The sequence below is a fragment of the Neomonachus schauinslandi genome, chromosome 3 (assembly GCF_002201575.2).
Source record: "Neomonachus schauinslandi chromosome 3, ASM220157v2, whole genome shotgun sequence".
In the NCBI taxonomy this organism is placed as follows: domain Eukaryota; kingdom Metazoa; phylum Chordata; class Mammalia; order Carnivora; family Phocidae; genus Neomonachus; species Neomonachus schauinslandi.
Window position 1 is genome coordinate 124,727,052 of NC_058405.1, and position 20,350 is coordinate 124,747,401.

Consider the following 20,350-nt stretch of genomic DNA (forward strand, 5'->3'; position numbering starts at 1 on the left):
TTTTTTTTTTTAATTTTTTTTTTTAAAGATTTTATTTATTTATTTGACAGAGAGAGAGATAGCGAGAGAGGGAATACAAGCAGGGGGAGCGGGAGAGGGAGAAGCAGGCTTCCTGCTGAGCAAAGAGCCTGATGCGGGGCTCGATCCCAGGACCCTGGGATCATGGCCTGAGCCAAAGGCAGACGCTTAACGACTGAGCCACCCAGGCGCCCCTACTCTCACCACTCTTATTTAACATAGTACTGGAAGTTCTAGCAAGCAATCAGACAACAAAAAGTAATAAAAGGCAACCAGATCAGCAAGGAAGAAGTCAAACTTTCACTATTTGCAGATGACATGATACTTTATATAGAAAACCTGAAAGACTCCACCAAAAAATTGCTAGAACTGATACACAAATTCAGTGAAGTCATAGGATACAAAAACCAATGTACAGAAATCTGTTGCATTTCTACATACCAATAATGAAGCAGCAGAAAGAGAAATTAAGGAATCAGTCCCATTTACAATTGCACCAAAAACATTCCATGCTCAGGGATTGAAAGAACAGATATTGTTAAAATGTCTATACTACGCGAAGCAGTCTGCACATTAAATGCAATCAATATCAGCAATATTTTTCAGAGTTAGAACAATCCTAAAATTTGTATGGAACCACAAAAGACCTTGAATAGCCAAAGCAACGTTGAAAAAGCAAAGCAAAGCTGGAGGGATCACAATTCCAGACTTCATGTTATATTAAAAGCTGTAGTAATCAAAACAGTATAGTGCTGGCACAAAAACAGACACATAGATCAATGGAACAGAATAGAAAACCCAAGAGTGAACCCACAACTATGTGGTCAGTTAATCTTCCGACAAAGCAGGAAAGAATATCCAATGGGAAAAAACAAATGGTATTGGGAAAACTGGACAGCAACATGCAAAAGAATGAAACAGGGCCACTTTTTTACACCATACACAAAATAAATTCAAAATGGATTAAAGACCTAAATGTGAGACATGAAACCATAAAAATCCTAGAGAAGAAGACAGTAACCTCTGTGACCTCAGCTGTAGCAACTTCTTTCTGGATAGGTCTCCTGAGGCAAGGGAAACAAAAGCAAAAATAAACTATTGGGACTTCATCAAAATAAAACGCTTCTGCACAGTGACATAATCAACAAAACTAAAAGGCAACCTACAGGATGGGAGAAGATATTTGCAAATGACATATTTGATAAAGAGTTCCTATCCAAAATACATAAAGAACTTATAAAATTCAACACCCAAAAAACAAATAATCCAATCAAAAAGTGGGCAGAAGAAATGAATAGGCATTTTTGCAGAGAAGACATCCAGATGGCTAACAGACACATGAAAAGATGCTCCACACCACTGATCATCAGGGAAATACAAATCAAAACTACAATGTGATAAGCACCTCACACCTGTCAGAATGGCTAAAAACAACACAAGAAACAATAGGTGTTGGTGAGGATGTGGAGAAAGGGGAACCTTCTTGCCCTGTTGGTGGGAATGCAAACTGGTACAGCCACTGTAGAAAACAGTATGAAGGTTCCTCAAAAAGTTAAAAAATAGAACTACTTGGTAGTACAATTGGACTACTAGGTATTTAGCCAAATACAAAAATACTAACTCAAAGGGATACATGCACCCCGATGTTTATAACAGCATTATCTATAATAGCCAAATTATGGAAACAGCCCAAGTATCTATCAGTTGACAAATGGATAAAGAAGATGTGAGATATATATATATATATATACACATACGTATGTATGTATATATCCCCAGTGGAATATTACTCAGCCATGAAAAAGAATGAAATCTTGCCATTTGCAAAGACATGGATGGAGCTAGAGAGTATTAAGCTAAGTGAAATAAGTCAGAGAAAGACAAATGCCATATGATTTCACTCATGTGAAATTTAAGGAACAAAACAAATGTGCAATGGGAAAAAGAGAGGGAGAGAAAGAGGCAAACCAAGAAACAGACTTTTAACTATAGAGAACAAACTGATGGTTACCAGAAGGGAGGTGGGTGAGGGGAATGGGGGAAATAGGTGATGGGGGGATTAAGAAACACACTTGTTGTGATGAGCACTGGGTGATGTATGGAATTGTTAAATCATGATATTGTACCCCCAAAACTAATATTGCACTATATGTTAACTAATTTAAATAAAAACTGAAACTTTTGAGTATGAAATTAGTCATTTTTTTAGTGCAAGTATTTGAAACTATATATTTAAAATTTTAATATTTTTTGTTTGCTTGTTTAAAGATTTCTTTAGGAGAAGAGACCACTTGCAACAAGGGGTTGTGAATTTTGTATATGATGATGTGAGTATTCTGATATTTACACTGTGTTCTAGATGTGTTCAGTTGTCAAAAAATTTAAGTGATCCCTGGTATCGGTACTGGGATTAATGTGTTTTATAGACCATATTCTTTTTCTGTTTTTTTTTCAGCTAAATGCAAATATGATTTGGTATTTGTACAAATACCAACTTGACTTTATATTAAACATAAAGATACTTCTAAATTTCATGACATGTTTTTGGCAGTTTATCTTTCAAGTCATTTTTTAAAACATTTTATTTATTTATTTGTCAGAGAGAGCACAAGCAGAGGGAGCAAAAGAGGGAGAAGCAGGCTCCCCACTGAGCAAGGAGCCCGCTGCGGGACTCAATCCCAGGAACCTGGGATCATGACCTGAGCTGAAGGCAGACTCTTGACTACTGAGCCACCCAGGCATCCCATCTTTCAAATCATTTTTAAGGGCAAAACTACCACTATTTAAGAGTAGTTTACTCTTGGTGATATTAAGAGAGAGGAAATTTTCATATATGACAGATTAGGACACTGTTCATTTCTCGTTTCAAATGGTTGCAATTAGCATCATCCCATTTTTTTAATTGAATCTATAGGAAAATTATATTTTACATGTACATCAATGTTTCGGGGTTTTTGTTTTGTTTTTGTTATACGGAAGTTAGAGGGTCAGCATTTCCCTACTGGTATATCCCGGTTTACATTACAAGCCTTGGAAACATTTAAAACTTCCCCTCTTGTGAAAATGCTTTTATGGAGTATAATTAATCAAAAACAAAAACCATTTTATTGTTACCAGCTGATGATTTTGCTTATGTATTAGTTTTTGCAGGGTACTATGGCAATTTGAATGTCTAGAATTTGAAAGCTGAAGAAACACTGTGAATTTTTTTACCTGGAAGAAATGAACTGGACTACTTTGAATTTGAAGCTTTGGGGGCTTTTCTATGTTTCTCCTTGTTAAACCTGTTCTCTTTCTATGTGTTTTTACTTTAGTGCATAGTTCAAAGCAATAAAAGAAGTGCTTTTGTATTTGGAATATTAATTGCTTTTAGAAAAGTTATCACTTAACAGGTATCTGTATGGTATCCTAAAATATTGGTATATGATGAATTGATATAAATACCTTTTAACTTTAATTTTTAATATTGTTATCCCAGAAGAATGTACTTACAAGAGACTATATAAGAAGCCAAATAATGAAAGTCTAGATAAAGCTAATGTATACTTACCAGAAGGTTACAAATTATACTTTGAAATTTTGTTTGTAGTCATTGGTTGTGAAAGGAAGCTAGAAGGAGAAGCCTGGATTTTGTGCCATATTTGTAAGAGAGTTTATTCCTTGATCACATAATTCAAGAACAGAAACTCACTGGTCTTTGTCTATGAAGAGAGAAAGTTCCTAAAATTTTATGTTACATCACCTTAGGTGCACCATAAATTAACCTATAGAAATAAGGCTACAGGAGGCATTTTTTTTCCTTTGTTTTTGTCAGTGCATATTTTTTTCAATATGCTTTTTTGTCTTCTGTGGAAAAAAAGTTCTTAATAAACATCCTTTTGTGACTGTACTTTTTTTCATTAGTGACAACAAAGCCTAAAATGGCATCTTCCTTTTAAATCTAGACTTTCTGGAAGTGATACATATTTTTAATGAAATGTCAACATTTCAATGTATTCTGTGAAGCTAAATTGTTTTATATATATAATGCCAACTGTTCACAAAATTAAAAAACAAGTAATCTACCACTTTGCTTAAATGTTCAGAAATTTTAAGTTTGACTTTCTCAACATTAGCTGCGGGTTTACCATTGGCATTGGTAAACTGGTAAGTCGTTGAGCGCAGGTGTGTAATGTGGGGGGTACTGACCACAGGTGGCACCATGGCCTGTTTCTGTGGCATTACTGTGGAAAGTTGCAAAGTGGTCATTAAATCCTTAGCATTTAAGATCCCTGGTGTGAGCTGTTGTAATTAATCCAGCTGCTTTCCTGGCAAATGTTCTGTCTTTCTTAGTGAAGATTTAAAAAAACATGTATTTTTCTTACACTTTAACTGAAGGTCTTCCAGCTTAAAATGTGAGTACAAATTGACATGATTTTAGTATGACTGGTGACCAAATTAATTAGGCTTTTTATAAAATTCTGTGTTTCTTAAAGGGTGGAGGGTGAATGGCAGTATCTTGAAAGAAAACTTTTTATAAACTCACAGAATTTTAAATCAACTTTTACTTTTAACAGTCCTGGAAAGGAAGTATTGGATAGTCATTTTGATACTATAATTTTATACAATTAGCTATCATTTGGTCAGCAGTATAAAATGTGTGATGAAATAATCCATATACTTTTGTCCTCTGGATGTTTTTTTCCATGAACATATATTTGATAATGTGAGAGGATGTTAACTGAGCCATTAAAAAAAAAATACAGGATTCTAATTAGAAGTCTTGTTTGGGAAAAACTAATGTAAACACACTCATATCATTCATGTTGAATAAGGGTGATAATATGACTCAGCAGCCTGGGATCTTAACAGCCAGATTACAGGTAATCTAGTCACTGTACTGTTCTGAGGTCTGTTCTAGTTTTTCTTTACTTGGAGGCTACTGGTTGAGGCAAAACTTTAAAAATGACATATGGTATTCTTCATATAAATTTCTGCCAGATGACACTTTGTATTAGAACTCTTTATATGATTCTCTAACTCATCCTCTTCCAAAGGTGTTCTTACGAATTTTGGTCGTAGGAGATCTGTGAAGGAGTTTCGATGAGAAAATGTACTTGGGAAATTTTCACCCTTTTCAGGGAGTTTGATAAAGCCTAAGGTACATAAAATCCTGTTTACTTTTATTTGACCCAGTTTTTTCCAAACTTTTTTGACCACAGAACCCCTTTCTCTAGCAAAGCTGATTTTCCATGCCAATCCAACTTACTTGTCAGACAGTTCTTTTGCCCTTTCCATTAAACAGATAATCTTACCAGACGTTAGCCATTGAGAATATTTTACTTGGATTTTTATACTGAAATGCAATTCACTTTTTGATGCTCTCAAGATAATTGATGTAAACAGACATCCATTACACATAGAAATTAAATAGTGGATGATGAACAATGACTGGAATATGAATATAATGTGGTAGTTTGTACTGTTTAACTCACACCCAGTTTTCTTGTAATGATGTAAATTATTGAATAATGTACACTCTTAACATCTAAATGCTTTTATTTGTACAGTAAACATGTTTCCATGTCATTTTGAGAATTTTTTAATAAACATTCAAATAGCTTGCTGTAAAGTTTTGTATCATACAAAATCTGTTACATATATGAGATGCTTCAGTTCAAATAACAGTGCAGTAATTCACCCCTACCTATTAACACTGCCAAATGATTATGATTAAATATCAGGTATTGCACTTCTATTTTGAGTGGCAGTTTACACATTTTAAATTACATCAAGGGGAAATCAACACTATTTTGAATCTTAATTTGGTCCACTTTAAGTGTAATTTCAAGGACTGTGCTCATGTGATCTATTTAAGCATGCATTCAGAAACAGAAAGTAATTTAAAAATGTCAAATGATACGTTTATTTCCAGAAAAGGTATTCACCCTGGAAGAAAGTAAAATTTATTAACGTAGTTTAAAGTCTGTGCAATTTAAAAAATGAGTAAAAATATCAATTTGTGATTATTTAAGTAAAATACACAAATCAAGTTCACTTGTACTGTTATGACATTACTAAACGGGACAAGCTAAATACTATTTGTCAGAAATGTGCTTCTCTTTTGTCCTTTATGTTTGACAGACTCATAGATGATATGTTTTCTCTATTAGTCGCAGTTTTCTGGGAACTTAGTAGGAATACATTTGTGAAAGTCTGGTGATTATATTTAGTGAGTAAAAATCCAAGACTTCTTTCCGGTTAGCATTTTTTTTTCTTTTAAACTTCAAAATGCAACCATGGGTGTTTTATTACTTTGAAACTTGTATTTAAAAACCACATTTTTTTTGGTCTTATAGCACTTTGAAATAAATGTACAATGCTAAGCTATCATCTAAGAGTATGTCTAGACTTTATAATAAAATTAGATGATACAAAGAGAAAACAAATATTGAGAACTTCTGTTATAGTGATGAATGCAGAGAGGATTTTAAACGAATACCGGTTTAGGTAATTTGTAGTCTAGAATAAGGTTATAACATCATATATGTCCATATGTTAAATTTTTTCCTGTAATTTAGAATACTGAGCACAAAACTACTTTCCAGCAAGACACTAGGATACTTATGAAAAATTTATGTCTGACTCACTATCAACTCATTATTTGGATGCTGGGAAATCTGTGCTTTTAATTGTTTCTTGCCAAGTCTTTTTCTGCTTGTTTTAAAAAAACGCATTTTACTGGCATATGAAGGAAAGAGCCTTATATTATGTAACATTCCTTTTAACCAGGTAGCTTGGTAATATACAGCTGTGTGTATTATTTTGTGAGCATTCAGAACTCAGGTGTGCTTCTGTGTATGTGCATATATATAGCAAGTAGACATTGGCAGCACTCCTACATTACTGTGATGTGCCATACAGTTAGGGGGGGGAAGAGGGTCCTTGCCTATGAGCTACTTGTATTTCCAGGTGTACCCCTTCCACAACATCAGAGATGCTGGCCATCTGGAAAGCTTACAGGAAATGACAATTGGGCTCTGTCATCCTTCAATAGCTATAGTCAGAGACAAATAAGCCAGAAATTAGTACCTTCTTCTGACACATTGTATGTGTGTGTTTGGGGGTGTGTGTGTCCCAGCCTTTTCCCTTAAGCATGAAAATATAAATATATACACGCAGTCATTGGCATTTTAGCTGGCTGTATTTAATCACATTTTATCTTGCTGTGATCACTGAAATTTCAAAGGGTAACCTGAACAGGTATGAATGTTCCAGAAACATACTAAATAAAGACCCATATTCTTTTGAAAATCATAGGCCATTTTAAAAAAAATTAGGATTAGCCAAACTTTTGGATGCATATGTAATTTCCCAAAGCTATCTAAATACGTCACCCCCAAATTCATCTTATGCAAGAGATTTTAAATAATTAGCTTATTCGTACTTTGATTCTCATTTTCTAATCAGCCTCACTTAAAGATACCAGTACATTGCTTTCTGATAATCTATATTTGATTTGGTTTTTCTTTTATTATATAGGGAAATGTTCTCTTGGCTTTTTAAACCTTAAGAAATGGATGGTGGGGAATCTAAGCCACTAAATGGACCAAATAGTCTTTAGCTTAGAAAATGCCATATTGTGACCAACAAATTTTATTGAAAAGATTTCTCTGAAGATAGTTGGATTTTTTTTTCTTAAATAATAGATAAATGATTCTGGGGGAAATTAAGCGCATATGAAACTTAGGCAAATGAAAATAATGTAATCTGGATATTTCCATTCTTGATGAAAAAAAAAAATGAACCATGTACACATTATACGGAATTCGTGTCCCATGTAATTTGAAGCCCGCTTAGTTATCGGAAATCTTAAGTAATGAAACAATAAATGTTTCAGTAAATTACCATTATGTTCTTGCTAGCCAATAAGAAGAAGTGAAGTGTTTTTATGTTTCTTTAATTTTAGATTTAATGCTTTTTACCACTCAGTCCAGTTTACTGGTGTCCCAGTGGAACTCCGTAAACTGTAGCAGCACTGTTACAATTATGTGATTTCATGAAATACATCAGCACCACCATGCCTATATCTAGCACTATGCCTAGGAAAATGTTGGAAATAGTTGGCTTCTCTAATAAAAGTATTCTAACTAGCTAATGAGATTTACTTTCTTTTTCCCCAAAATAATTTCTTTTACAAATTCTTGAATTTTCATGTATAAATAGATCAGAAATTATATGCTTCGTTCTTAAATTATGTATATATACTATATTTTCAATACAACTTGTACACTTTTAGCTACCAAAAATTTGCAACCATTTTTACATGAAATTTACATTTTTCTTATTTACAGTTATTTGTAGAAGGTTATTGCAAAACTAGTTGTGCAAGTAGATTACACTGTCAATACCACATACCAATCTTTGAAGAAAATATTTGCTAAAAAATAAATATTTCTGCACAGAGTATTTCAAAAGCATCATGATTTCATGCTACAGTATGTGCATAAAGACTAGGAAAAAGTATGTGTTTTGGTAGATTGTTTCTTTACGTTTAAAGCATTCCAAGGTACTTACTACTTAACCAATGTGAGTGAGCTTCTTTGTATCAGATGACTGACATTTTCAAGTGATTACACACATTATTTTTTGAAATGTACTATTTAACCGGCAAACATTCTGATGTACATTTTCCTATCAAAATCATAGAATGCAAATTTCAGCTAAAAAGAGGTAATGTGTCTTTCGTTAAAATCTGTAGGTGCATAGGAGATGAGAACTAGGGATTCCTCAGTATTTTTATTACTTTTTTTAATATTTGGGAAAAAGTGTAGCATATAATTTCAATGCTGTAATTATAGAGGCATTTTGAAGACGCTATGGAGGAGGTAATTATAAGATTACTGATCCTTGAATTTTACTCCTAAATAAGGATGATGGAATGGTGTGGCATCTTCTTACAGGTATTCAAAATACTTAATACATACTTAATATATGTTAATAATGTATATAGTGACAGTACAAAAAAAGATATGGTTTAAATACTAACAGGTGTGATTATTTTCAACTTAAAAGCAATACACACGAGGGAAGTACCAAAAATACAGGTTAAACATAGTGCTTTAAAACCGTAAGTGTACCAAATTATTTTGTATCTTTTAAATTAACTAATGGAAGTCACAAACGTCATGACTACAATTTGGGAATTCAACTTAGTTTTGACATTAGCTCTTCAAGAGTAACCATGTTAATTTTGCCACTTCTCATAATAAAAATATTTTATTGAGAGCATTTCTATAATACTTGCTACTCTCATTTAATAAGTTTGATTATGACTGGTAGAACAATGAAATTGTTCAATTGATTGTACGGTTCTGTGTTCTTAACATTGCATTCCTATCGATGTTTTGTCCGTCTATTCATAATAATAATGTAATAGTTCTAAATGACTTCTTGTTAGTCGTCTCTCTCAACCTCCACTTAATAGTTTATATAAATAAGCTTTGTGATACTTTCTTTTCATGCCATCAATTATTAATAATTCATGTCTTCCCGTGAATTTTCCTTTGCACCACAGGACATGTAATGAATTATCCTAAGCTCAGGCACTGATCAATCACAACAACGAATATTTTATAAAGTATTTTAAAACATCTTTTTAGTTTTTAAAATGTCCACTTCCTTGTAAGTTAAGTGGAAGCCAGAGAAGATCGCTTTGAACGAGAACGTTTAGGAAGTGAGGAGGGAGGCGAAGCCATTGCCTACCTAGAAGACAACTGCAATGCAAATACATAATGCTATGGGTGTTGGACAAATCCTGGGATGCTACGGCAGGGGACGCTTCCCTCGCACTGGGGTTCTACTCTGACTACAGGGGATCTTTGACAGCCCTGTGAGAATCACGGTAGACATTTTTGTCACAGAGTGGAAATGCTGTCAGTGTTGAGTAGGGGAAAGAACCATGGAAGGTTTTCAGAAGACCTAGGTCGTGCTATGGCATTTCCACCAGAATGACACCGTATTGTGATGATGCACAAGTTACCTAAGGAGCTTACCAGTTACATGGTGCTTTACGGTTTACGAAGCACTTCCACGTATATACTCCAGAGGCTCCTCAAGACCCCTCAGGATATTTAAGACGGTGCCTCTACAGTTGGCTCCGGGGCTCACTGAGGGTTTGTCTTGAAAGTAAGTGCAGCAGGTAGGATTTTAATTCAGGTTTACCACTCTCTTTGCCTTTTCTACCACTGAACACTGGACTGTGTTTAACGTATCTGTGCGTGACGGAGTGGGCCTTGATGCCTGCAAAGAACCATGACAACTATAAATTCTATTTTCTGAAAAAATAGTGTTATTTTCTTTCAAAAGCGTATTTCGAAAATGCATTTTCAAATATCCATGTGGGAACTATATTGTGGATCTAAAGAGGGGCTTCCCCGGTGAGCCGGTCTTTACAGCCCACGTTCTACTTGTACCCAATTCAACAGATCACCTTACATACCTGGCATTTAACATTGATTCGGGGTAGATAGGTTTGTAACAATGACATTCATACTCTCACTTTTATTATTATAAATAAGAAGTATTACTTTAAAGCTATAAACCTAATAGTGCAAAATACAATTAAAGAAAACAATAGCTACACTTGCGTTTTCTGAATCAAAAACTTCAGTCTTGGTAACGGCTCTTTAGCTGGAGACAGCACATTATGTAGAAGCTAAATTGTGGAAAATTATTTGTTTTCCTGATTGTTTTTGAGATGTTCCTAGGTGAAAATCAAAGAATCTAGAGTTTTGGGGGCACCTACTATGTGCCAGGCACTTTACTATATGTTATCTCATTTCTTAAGCTTCTTTGAGGCAAGTACCATTATCTTATTTTTACAAATTCAGGAAAAGGACTCAGGGACGTTAATTAAATTGGTCAGGGTCACACAGCTATTAATGAAAGAACTCATCCCGAGGCCCATCTACCTTGATGATTCTCAAAGTTCTTGTGTTTATTGGGATCATATAGGGCCAGGGCTTGTTCAAAGATGATTGCCAGGTCCCACCCCCAGACTTTCTGAGTCAGTAGGTCTGGGTGGGGCCCAACAATATGCATTTCTAGCATGTTCCTCAGAGGTGTTAGTGCTGCTAATTCTAGGACTCCATGTGAGGACATTGTTTTGTCTTCCAAGTGCCTCTAAACTCACATGACAGACACATTTGTTGTACTGCCAAAAAAAAAAAATGATTAGAAACCGAATAACATTTGAAGTTTTTTGTAATTTATAAAAATTTCGATTTGTAGTAAGAAATCTACTCAAATACATTGATCTGCTTTTGGTTTTAACCATGGATAAGTAATTTAAAGGCTACTATATTATAAATTAGTGTTGTGATTCATTTCTAATAACTAGATCTACCACATCCTTTTTTTTTTAACCATGAAAAGCCTTCAAAGGAAAGATACTGTAAGAACGATTATTTTAGGTATGTTGAGGTGATAAATTTTATCCTTTCATAATATATGATGGGATTTTAAATACCATTTGGTTAAGGACATTGTTCTTTCAGGCATTTTGGAACCATTGCTAAAGATAAACCTCCAAAAGACCTGTAAGCAGCCCTAGCTCACACCAACGGCTGCTATGCCCCAACCTGGTTTCCGTATCTTCCGCCTGGAAGAGTAGGAGAATTCATCTCCGATGACCAATCCATTATCATGGACCTAAGAAACTAGGCTATCCCAAATTTGCCCCTGCCTTCTCATGTTTGTTCAATGAGTGATTATTAATTTAAAAATCCTGCAAGGACATCGTGTCAGCATTTTTTCGTTCCTCCTTTCCTTATCAACTTATTAGAATATGGGACTCCCCTGTAGGGTAAAATGATACTTCCTGCTCTCTGCCCAGCAGTTAATAACAGCAGGAAAACATCTCACTCAGATGAACTTCAGATTTTAGATGGCATTTTATTTAGGCCTGGGAACCAGGTAACATTATTTTTAGGTGGAAAGCAAAAGGAGTTACGTTAATGCTTCCAGTTCCCTGGAAGAAGAGCAGTGGCTATATACCACTATGACCAGCTGTAGCAGTCAACCCCGCCTCTCAGGACGATCCCCGCATGCAGGGCTCAGGCTGTTCGCTACAGCCCGTGGGCAAAGGGACAGTGACTTGGGGCATTAGGCCTCTGGCTGGGTCAAGGAGATGGATTTCGTAAAATGAGAGAATTGCTTTGGTCTTCCATAAGTCATTTTAACCATTGAGCCTCTGACATTTCTGCCTAACTAACCACATCTTCATATTGTTCAGGCTCTTGTTAAGCTGATATCCTATAAGAGGGGACCTTCTTAATCCTGTCCAGTTCTCCGAGACTTAGATGATAACATCAAGCGATTTTTTTATGTCAAGGAATTAAAAGGAAGACAGTCTGTGTTATGCTAGAATTTAAACAAGCGGGATGCTGGTACACTATTCCTCATCTTCCTATTCCTTCATGCTCAGTTTTTATAAAGAAGTATAGAGGCTTGATGTGGAAGGCTGAATTTTACACATGTCATACCAGTGTTGCAGCTGAAGCATTCACTAATCCAACAATCAGATCTAAACGCCTCACCTGCCAAATCCTCGCTCCCTACAAATGAACAGTCTCTGGTGAATTTATATTCTGAATTTCCCTGAAGCTGAGGCTGGCAATCCTTATGAAATTTGTTGCAGCTGCAAAAATGTGCCTAAATATGGACATAAAATCCTTAAATAGTCCTCTGAATCAAAGTTAGCCATTTCTTCCCCCCTGCTAGGCACCCATAAATGTTTGCTGAATGAGGAAAGGACAGCATCAGTTAGTCCCTAAATTTGTATCTGCATTAACACCAAATGGTTTGAGAAGCTAGTTGAATTTGTTCTATTTTTTATTGGGAATGGACTGGTCATTTTGCCATACGTACTTTTTTTTTTTTTTTTTCAAACACTTAGCAGGGATGTGAATTTGCTCATGCCTACAGATTGCCTCCCACACATGTGACCGTTTAAAAATATAAAGGGAGCAACTTAAGGTCACTTTAATCATATTTTAAATAGTGCAACAGCTTTGTAAATTTAAATGAATTGCTTGTATTTGAAACTAATAGTGTCAAAGGCAAAGGTAAGTCAATAGATTACATTTCTATCTTGGAGGGATAGAAATTAATCCATTTAATAATGTGCACAGATATATTATTTCTTTAAAAATACATGTGAGTATAAGAATCATTAAAGAATGAAGAAACTTGCAGAAATTTCAAAATTTTGTTCAGAAGGAAAGGGTATAATGGATCAGTCCCTAATAAGTTTAAAATTGTACTCAAATGAATTGAGAAATAAAGCTTGACTAAAAATTGACTAATCAGATTCTTAACATGCAATTTTTTTCCGTATCCTGATTTTTATGAGAGGCATATGCTCCTCCCTCCAAAAAAAATCTAACAGTTAAGGATATTAAAATATATTCCATTGTATGTTCTGATATTCTGGCGTCCAAATATATTCGGCCCAATCCATAAATAATACATTTTCATTTAATCTTTGATTAGGAAATGTGTTTGACTAACCGAACGAAACTGAAATGTTACTGCTGGTGTATTCATTTCTTTTACAGGGAGGTAAAAACACATTGTTTTTCCACAGCTGGGATAAGAAAACCATGGAACAACATATACTTAATGGAAGCTAGTTTTGCCATGCACATCCACTAAGTTGCACATTTTTTAAAAAGAACTCTGTGTGTCCACTCTTTTGATCCAGTTCAGGATTGCCCTAAAATATGAATCAGAGGAAAACTCTGGATATCAGCTTGTGTCAGTCATGCTTAAGACTCCCTCCTCCCTCAAAAAAAAGAAAGAAAAATGAGAAAAAACTTGTTTCTAAATGTTCAAGGAAATGTGCCAGTGAGAAATATTTTAGGTAGTTTGTAAATGAAGTTAGAGACAGAATTTTAAATAGAAAGGCCTTTTTGTCCTCCTTAAAGCTGGCCTATATTCATGTATTTGGAGATGGCTCCCTACACGATCAGAGATTTAGAACTTTTTTAGAACTTTTTTTTTCCCCCCCCCCGGTGTGGTGAAATGAATGTAATTAACTATAAACATCTCAATACAGAAGGGTATCTATCTGTTCTCAAAATGACTAAGTTCCCTTTCTCCTCCTGGAACTTCCATGAGTTGGGGATCACCTGATTTGCATCCATGAACAATGTTATTCCTTGGTTTCTTACTTGCTTGGAAGGCATTTTCGTAACAAAATACTGGGGTAGTAAAAGTAGTAAGTAGGAGTCTCCATGCAAGAGAAATTGGAGTTTCCTAACATGCACATGATTTTAAAAATAATTAATAAGATGCCTTGAGATGCTGGCAGTTTTAACATTTCGAACAAAAGAGTTCATATGTATATTTACATCCTAATTGCTCAATTTTACCTTACAAGCTTCAATTTAGGAAAATATACAGTACTTTTGCATATAATGGTAACTTGTGAGCCCCTGAGTCAAGTAGAGAGGATTTAAATACAAAAAAAGGAAAACAGCCATTAAAAGCACTTACATTGTATGTGGAGTAAATAGTACAAAATGATTATTTCCCCGGAAGACCAGGATCAGAAACATGCCTATGAAGACCCAAGATTCCTACAGTGCTTAGGGATGAATCTGTCAAAGAAGGATGCCTAATTGGATGAAGGTAAGTTTTTCTTTGCCGTGGGTGAAGCTCTAAAGAGAGATCACTGTCTTGTTTTAAAAGTGAAGTCAAGTTGTCTTCGGAAGCTGTGTTCAGATGCACCCCACTTGAGAGGGATTCTTTGGATTTAAGTTTAGATTTTTCAAGGTCTAGAAATTCAGGACACTGAGAGAAAGATAAGAAAACATGTTTTTTATAATTAATTTGGACAGATTTCTATAATTATACTCATGAAATGTAAATACATTTTATTTCCCCATTAATCTACATTTGATTAGTGATATTAACGAAACTTTCCCTCCCAAAGATGGGTCAAGGCATTGGAGGTTGGGCATCAGTTTGTCCTAAACAACCATTCTAAGAACTTTAATTTTACTCTGAAGCCAGATCAGATTCTTCTTAAAAAATACACACACACACACACGCACACACATTATTTAACATTGAGTTTTCCAAATGAGTTTTAATTAAAAAATAAATTAATTTTAATTAGAGACAACTGGAATCAGAAACATGGGTCATTTGGTGAGTAAACAGTGTAAAGAGGACAGAAAAAAAAAAAAAAAACCCGAAGAAATATCACTCATCCTTGGTCAGAAACTATTACCTAAATCCATGGAAAACAAAGTACATGGTTTTGCAAGATCTTAGACATTGAAAATTAGTTAGGGATAAATTAAATTTCTACTTTCATAATTCAGAAAGATTTCAGTGTTTTCCTTCTGCACATTTCCCCGTCATTAATGTTTCGTTTCCCAGAACATTTTGCACTAAATTTCCAAACTTCTAAAAAAGTTTACAAGATCGCTCAGGAAATCCTTGCTCTTGGGTCCACTTTTCTTAGGTCCAATTTGGCTACTGGACTTAAGTAAATAAGAATAATTTCCTAAGTGGAATTCCAAAGGAGTTAGACTTTTCATATTAACATAATTCAAAAGGCCTTAGAAGTCTTCAGAGGCAAGATAAAGGACACCTTAGTATTCCTCCTCTTACCATGATGGAGATGAGAAAAGTTTAGAGATCTCTGATGATGGGTGGGGCACAAACGAGATTACTAGTTTGTTGGCTCTGGAAACTCAGGTCTTTGGAGCTGATGTTTCTCCTCCACTCCCCACCCCCCCACCCCCTGCCTTCCAGAGACCCTGCCCAAGAGTGCCTCTTGTCACCAGAGCAAATGACAGACCTTTCTCTGAAGCGCTTTTTGGACCCTGGGCTATCAGTTTTCAAAGCTCTACCATATATAAACCTAAGCAGATTAATTCTTGAAAAGAATTTTTTCTTAGAAAAAAAATTGCTAATGTTTTAAAATCATTCTTCTAGGTACACTGTTCTCGAACTTGAACATAAGAATCAGTGGGGAGCTGGTTTAAATGCAGATTACAGGGGCTATTCCCAGCAATTTTAATTGAGCAGAAACAGATGGGGATGAGAAACTTCATTTCCATAGCACCACAGATGATTCTGACTCAGATGGTCCCCAGAAACACACCTAGAGAGATACTCTTCATTGTACACTATCTACACTCACTTGTGAGGAAGGACTGAAACTTCGGTCCGTCTTGATGGATGCTGCGGGATGGCTGGTTCTCATCAGGCGGATGATGGGCCTCTGATACTCGGCTCCAGCAGTTACCATACTGTAGGCTGGGGGGACCATGGTGGTTTGTTTCTGCAGCAACTGCAGGATGGCCTGGATGTCAGCAGTCATTTGGGATTCAAGTCTGCAGGACAGGCACAAATGGGGGAAGACAATCCTAAAATAGTCCAGGATTGCAAAGCGTTTGAGAAAATTTCAGCACCACCAACAGAATTATGGCCCTGCTTTAAACAAGAAGGACAGGAGAGGGAGCACAGAGATTCTCTCCCAGCTGATGCTTACTTTCTATGTCCCACTAATAGTTCTCATAAACACCATTGCTTTCCTCCTCGTTTAATAAGATCTTTGCAGAAAAGCAGCTTAATCGAAATAGGCCACATTTTTACTAATCTTTATTGATTTCAAATGTAAAGCACATTTAGACTCTATTTTTAATCAGTAATTTGCTTTTTCTTGTGAGCATTTTATTTACTCTTTAAAAATAGATTTGGTAGCACATTTCTTTCACGGCTGCAGCAGTCAAGTAATATCTTATGTGTTTCAAACTTATGTTACCTTTATTTTACCTTGCCTCTCTCCTATTCACAGTATTGCCTGTTATTCCTTTAGTGATGTTAGATGCTTTATCATTAAGAGCTCTTGGATGCTAAATGCCTTTTCCCTTCCTTTCTCATTTATAATTCCAGGTCTTTGGTATTTAAGAAACAGACCAAATGTATAAGTTCACTTGCTTCTCTGACTCATCTGGCTTGCAAAATGCCAGTCTGATGATGTTCCCCCCCCAAATCTCACAAAGAGCCAACTGGCCTGTCAATTTCATTCTCATTTTAAATTAAAATTCAAAGGAAAACAGCAAGATACAATAGGACTAACCCCCCCCACACACACTTTTTTTTTGCATGTGTTAACAGCATTTTCAAAAAGGGAATTTTGTGGGCATGAGAACAGAAAATTAGTACCGTATGCCTCTTTAGAAAACTTTAACTCTTCACTTATTTGTGCTATTTTGTTTCCGAATGAAAGATGTAAAGGGAAGGTAAATCTTACCCAAAATGTTAAAAGCACAGACCTTAGAATCTGCATTTTAACAAGATTCCCAGGTGATTCTGATGCACATTAAAGTTTGAGAAGCTCTGTTTTAGGACCAAGTGTTAATGATTTCCCTAAATATGTATATCTGTAGACATAATATATAAATATATAAGAACCCTTCTTATGTAAACCTTTACCCATACATATAGTTTAGCTGGTCATTAAAGCCAAAAAGCAGAAACAGTGAAATTGACTCAAGATAGACCATTTACTAGCTGTTTTTTTTTTTTTTAAGATTTTATTTATTTATTTGAGAGAGAGAGAGAGATAGTGAGAGAGGGCTTGAGTGGGGTTGGAGAGGGAGAAGCCGGCTCCCCGCTGAGCAGGGAGCCCAACATGGGGCTTGATCCCAGGACCCTGGGATCATGACCTGAGCCGAAGGCAGACGCTTAATGACTGAGCCACCCAGGCGCCCCTGTTTTTTTTTTTTTTTTAAATTTGACCTAGAGAGAGAGTGACAGAGAGGATGAGAGTGAGAGCAGGGTGAGGAGCAGAGGGAGAAGCAGACTTCCCACTGAGCAGGGAGCCCGATGCGGGGCTTGATCCCGGGACTCCGGGATCATGACCTGAACTGAAGGCAGATGCTTAACTGAGCCACCCAGGTGCCCCTGTTTTTATTGCATTGTGTACTTAATATGAGTATTTGAATGAGAGAAACGGGGTTGTGATTCACGGTTCTACATTTGAACAGAATGCAGAAACTAAATAGGACAGACCGAAATCTAGGAAATGTCCCGGGATTCTCACTCTGCAAAGTCCAAGTTTGAATTGAGTTGTCTTCCTCAAACTTGTTCTCTATGCTCTTGCCTTCTGAAGTAAAGTGGAGGAAAGATGTTGTTGGAGATGTCAGTACTGTAAACATGTAATATAATGGATGTTCAATCCAAAAGACGCTAAGCTGAGTTAGGACATAAAATGTTTGTGATAAAACTGGAGATAAACAGAAGTAAATCAAAGTGAGAAGTATGTCAAGGGACGTACAGATGCTGGGACGATGTCAAAAGAGATGTCAAGAGAGATTAAGTAGTACTTTTGAGAGGAAAAGTTTCATATAATAATAATAACTAATCTAATCAAATAACAATGATAATTATTATTACGAATGGGAGATTGCAAATCATATAGTCCTAGATATGTGTGCCCTTAAGAGTTTACACTTACAGTCGTCAGACCTATCGAAAACATATATTTCCAGTAATCTTTGACTTATCCTGGCAGCAATGATTGGTACCCCTGACAAGGCAACAAAGGGATCCTAAAATCTTAATTTTATTCCGGAAGAAAGGACTAAAGGAAGTACATGTAAAGTAGGAGGAACACCAATAAGAGAAGTAAACTTCATTGCCTGTCAGACTTGACCCAGTTGCTAGTACAGCAGCCTCCATTTTGAGTGTATATCGTTTCCATATATCATATCTTCGTCCTTAAACACCGTTGCAGGTGTGGATGAGTCAAAGATAGAAACTGAGGCTAGAGAAGCTTAAATGACTTGACCCAGTCATCCTGTACATAGCTAAGTAGCAGAGTTATGACTTTAATCTAGGCTACCTGCAAGTATTTTGCTAAAGAAGTCCCTGCTGTCCCTGTCATTCACCCATTCACTCACTCACTTTTATAGCTCTTCAACAAATTGAACACATGCTATTCCGGGACAGTAAAGAAATGGGCAGTTATTTTTCTCTAAGTCACAGGAATCAAAGAATTCAAGTTCAGAGATCACACATATCAATTCTTATGTGTGTACAGTATACAGTTTTATTTTTTTAATTTTAATTTTTTTTTAGAGATTTTACTTATTTATGTAACAGAGAGAGAGCACAAGCAGGGGGAGTGGCAGGCAGAGGGAGGGGGAGAAGCAGGTCCCCCGGGACTTGATCCCAGGACCCCGGGATCCTGACCTGAGCCGAAGGCAGCCGCTTAACTGACTGTGCCACCCAGGCGCCCCAGTATACAGATTTACATATGTTGTGGCTAAAGGATCAATGTCACTTGGCATTAAGTGGCAGGGAGAGTAAAACAGCAAACGTGTCAATTAAGCAACTAACTAGGTTCCTCTGACCAATAGTAAGTATTACAATGGCAAGTTCTTATACTTGAATTACGGATTACTGACTCTAAGTAAAGGACAGGCTGTTTTAATGTTCTCAGATATGTTTCAATTTGACAAGACCTGCATTTAAAATTTGGGAATGGGCCTTAGCACCAGGAGATTTTAAATTCAATTAAAATCCATGAAAAAATAAAACACAAAATAAATCTTCAGTTCACACAATATTTTCCTACTTTTGTTTGACATTAACAAATTTATTTTAATTTACAAATCTGTCGATTTTCTAATTCTATTTGTCTGTTTTAATTCCTAATGAACTTTTCATGGCAATGTGTATGTGTGTGTACGCACACTTTGATGTGCTTACTGTATTGTTTGACACTGTTCATTTCTGGCAGAAACATTTAAAAAAACGGTAAGAACAATAAGCAGCATGGATAAAGCACATAAGAAATATTAAGCAAATAGTAAGTAAGCCAGCAGCTTATGTGGTAAGACTCCTGGGATGTGTCAAGTATAGATAATGAGTAAGCAAGTGGCTGGCTAGACATGGACAGAATTCCTAAGATGTCTTCAATACAGACAGCATGCTAGTAACCTGTAAGACATGCCAAAGATAGAACAGAAATATGATGTAACAAATCAGAGGGTGGCCTATACAGAGAGAGACAGAAAGAACAAATTATTCTCATGTCATCTCTGGACAGAAAACTGCCCCCTCCCCCAATTTGGCCATCCAGTGGTGACACACAGAAGAGGCTCATGCTAGCAGGCTCTCCCTGTTCTTTACCTACAAAAAAGCAAGTAAAACCTATGGCTGTTCAGCAGAGTAAATGGAGAGCCACAGCTGTGACCAGGTGTACCCAGCCTTACATCTCTGTGAAAAAGCAAGTGTGTGCCATTGGGATAGACAGATTTTTTCT

The 20,350-nt window shown here is 35.9% G+C and overlaps 2 protein-coding genes across 2 annotated transcripts in view; one reads left to right on the plus strand and one right to left on the minus strand.

Moving 5' to 3' along the window:
- GCA (grancalcin) overlaps positions 1-3,829 on the plus strand; it is a 26,218-nt gene extending 22,389 nt beyond the window's left edge. Inside the window, exons 7-8 of the mRNA XM_044913318.1 lie at positions 2,287-2,345; positions 3,160-3,829. Of these exons, the coding sequence (XP_044769253.1) occupies positions 2,287-2,345; positions 3,160-3,186 (86 nt within the window). The 3' untranslated portion in view covers positions 3,187-3,829. The remainder of the gene's footprint in view (positions 1-2,286; positions 2,346-3,159) is intronic.
- Positions 3,830-14,586: 10,757 nt separating this feature from the next.
- KCNH7 (potassium voltage-gated channel subfamily H member 7) overlaps positions 14,587-20,350 on the minus strand; it is a 471,825-nt gene continuing 466,061 nt past the window's right edge. The window contains 2 exon segments of the mRNA XM_021702769.1: positions 14,587-14,853; positions 16,217-16,409. Of these exon segments, the coding sequence (XP_021558444.1) occupies positions 14,587-14,853; positions 16,217-16,409 (460 nt within the window).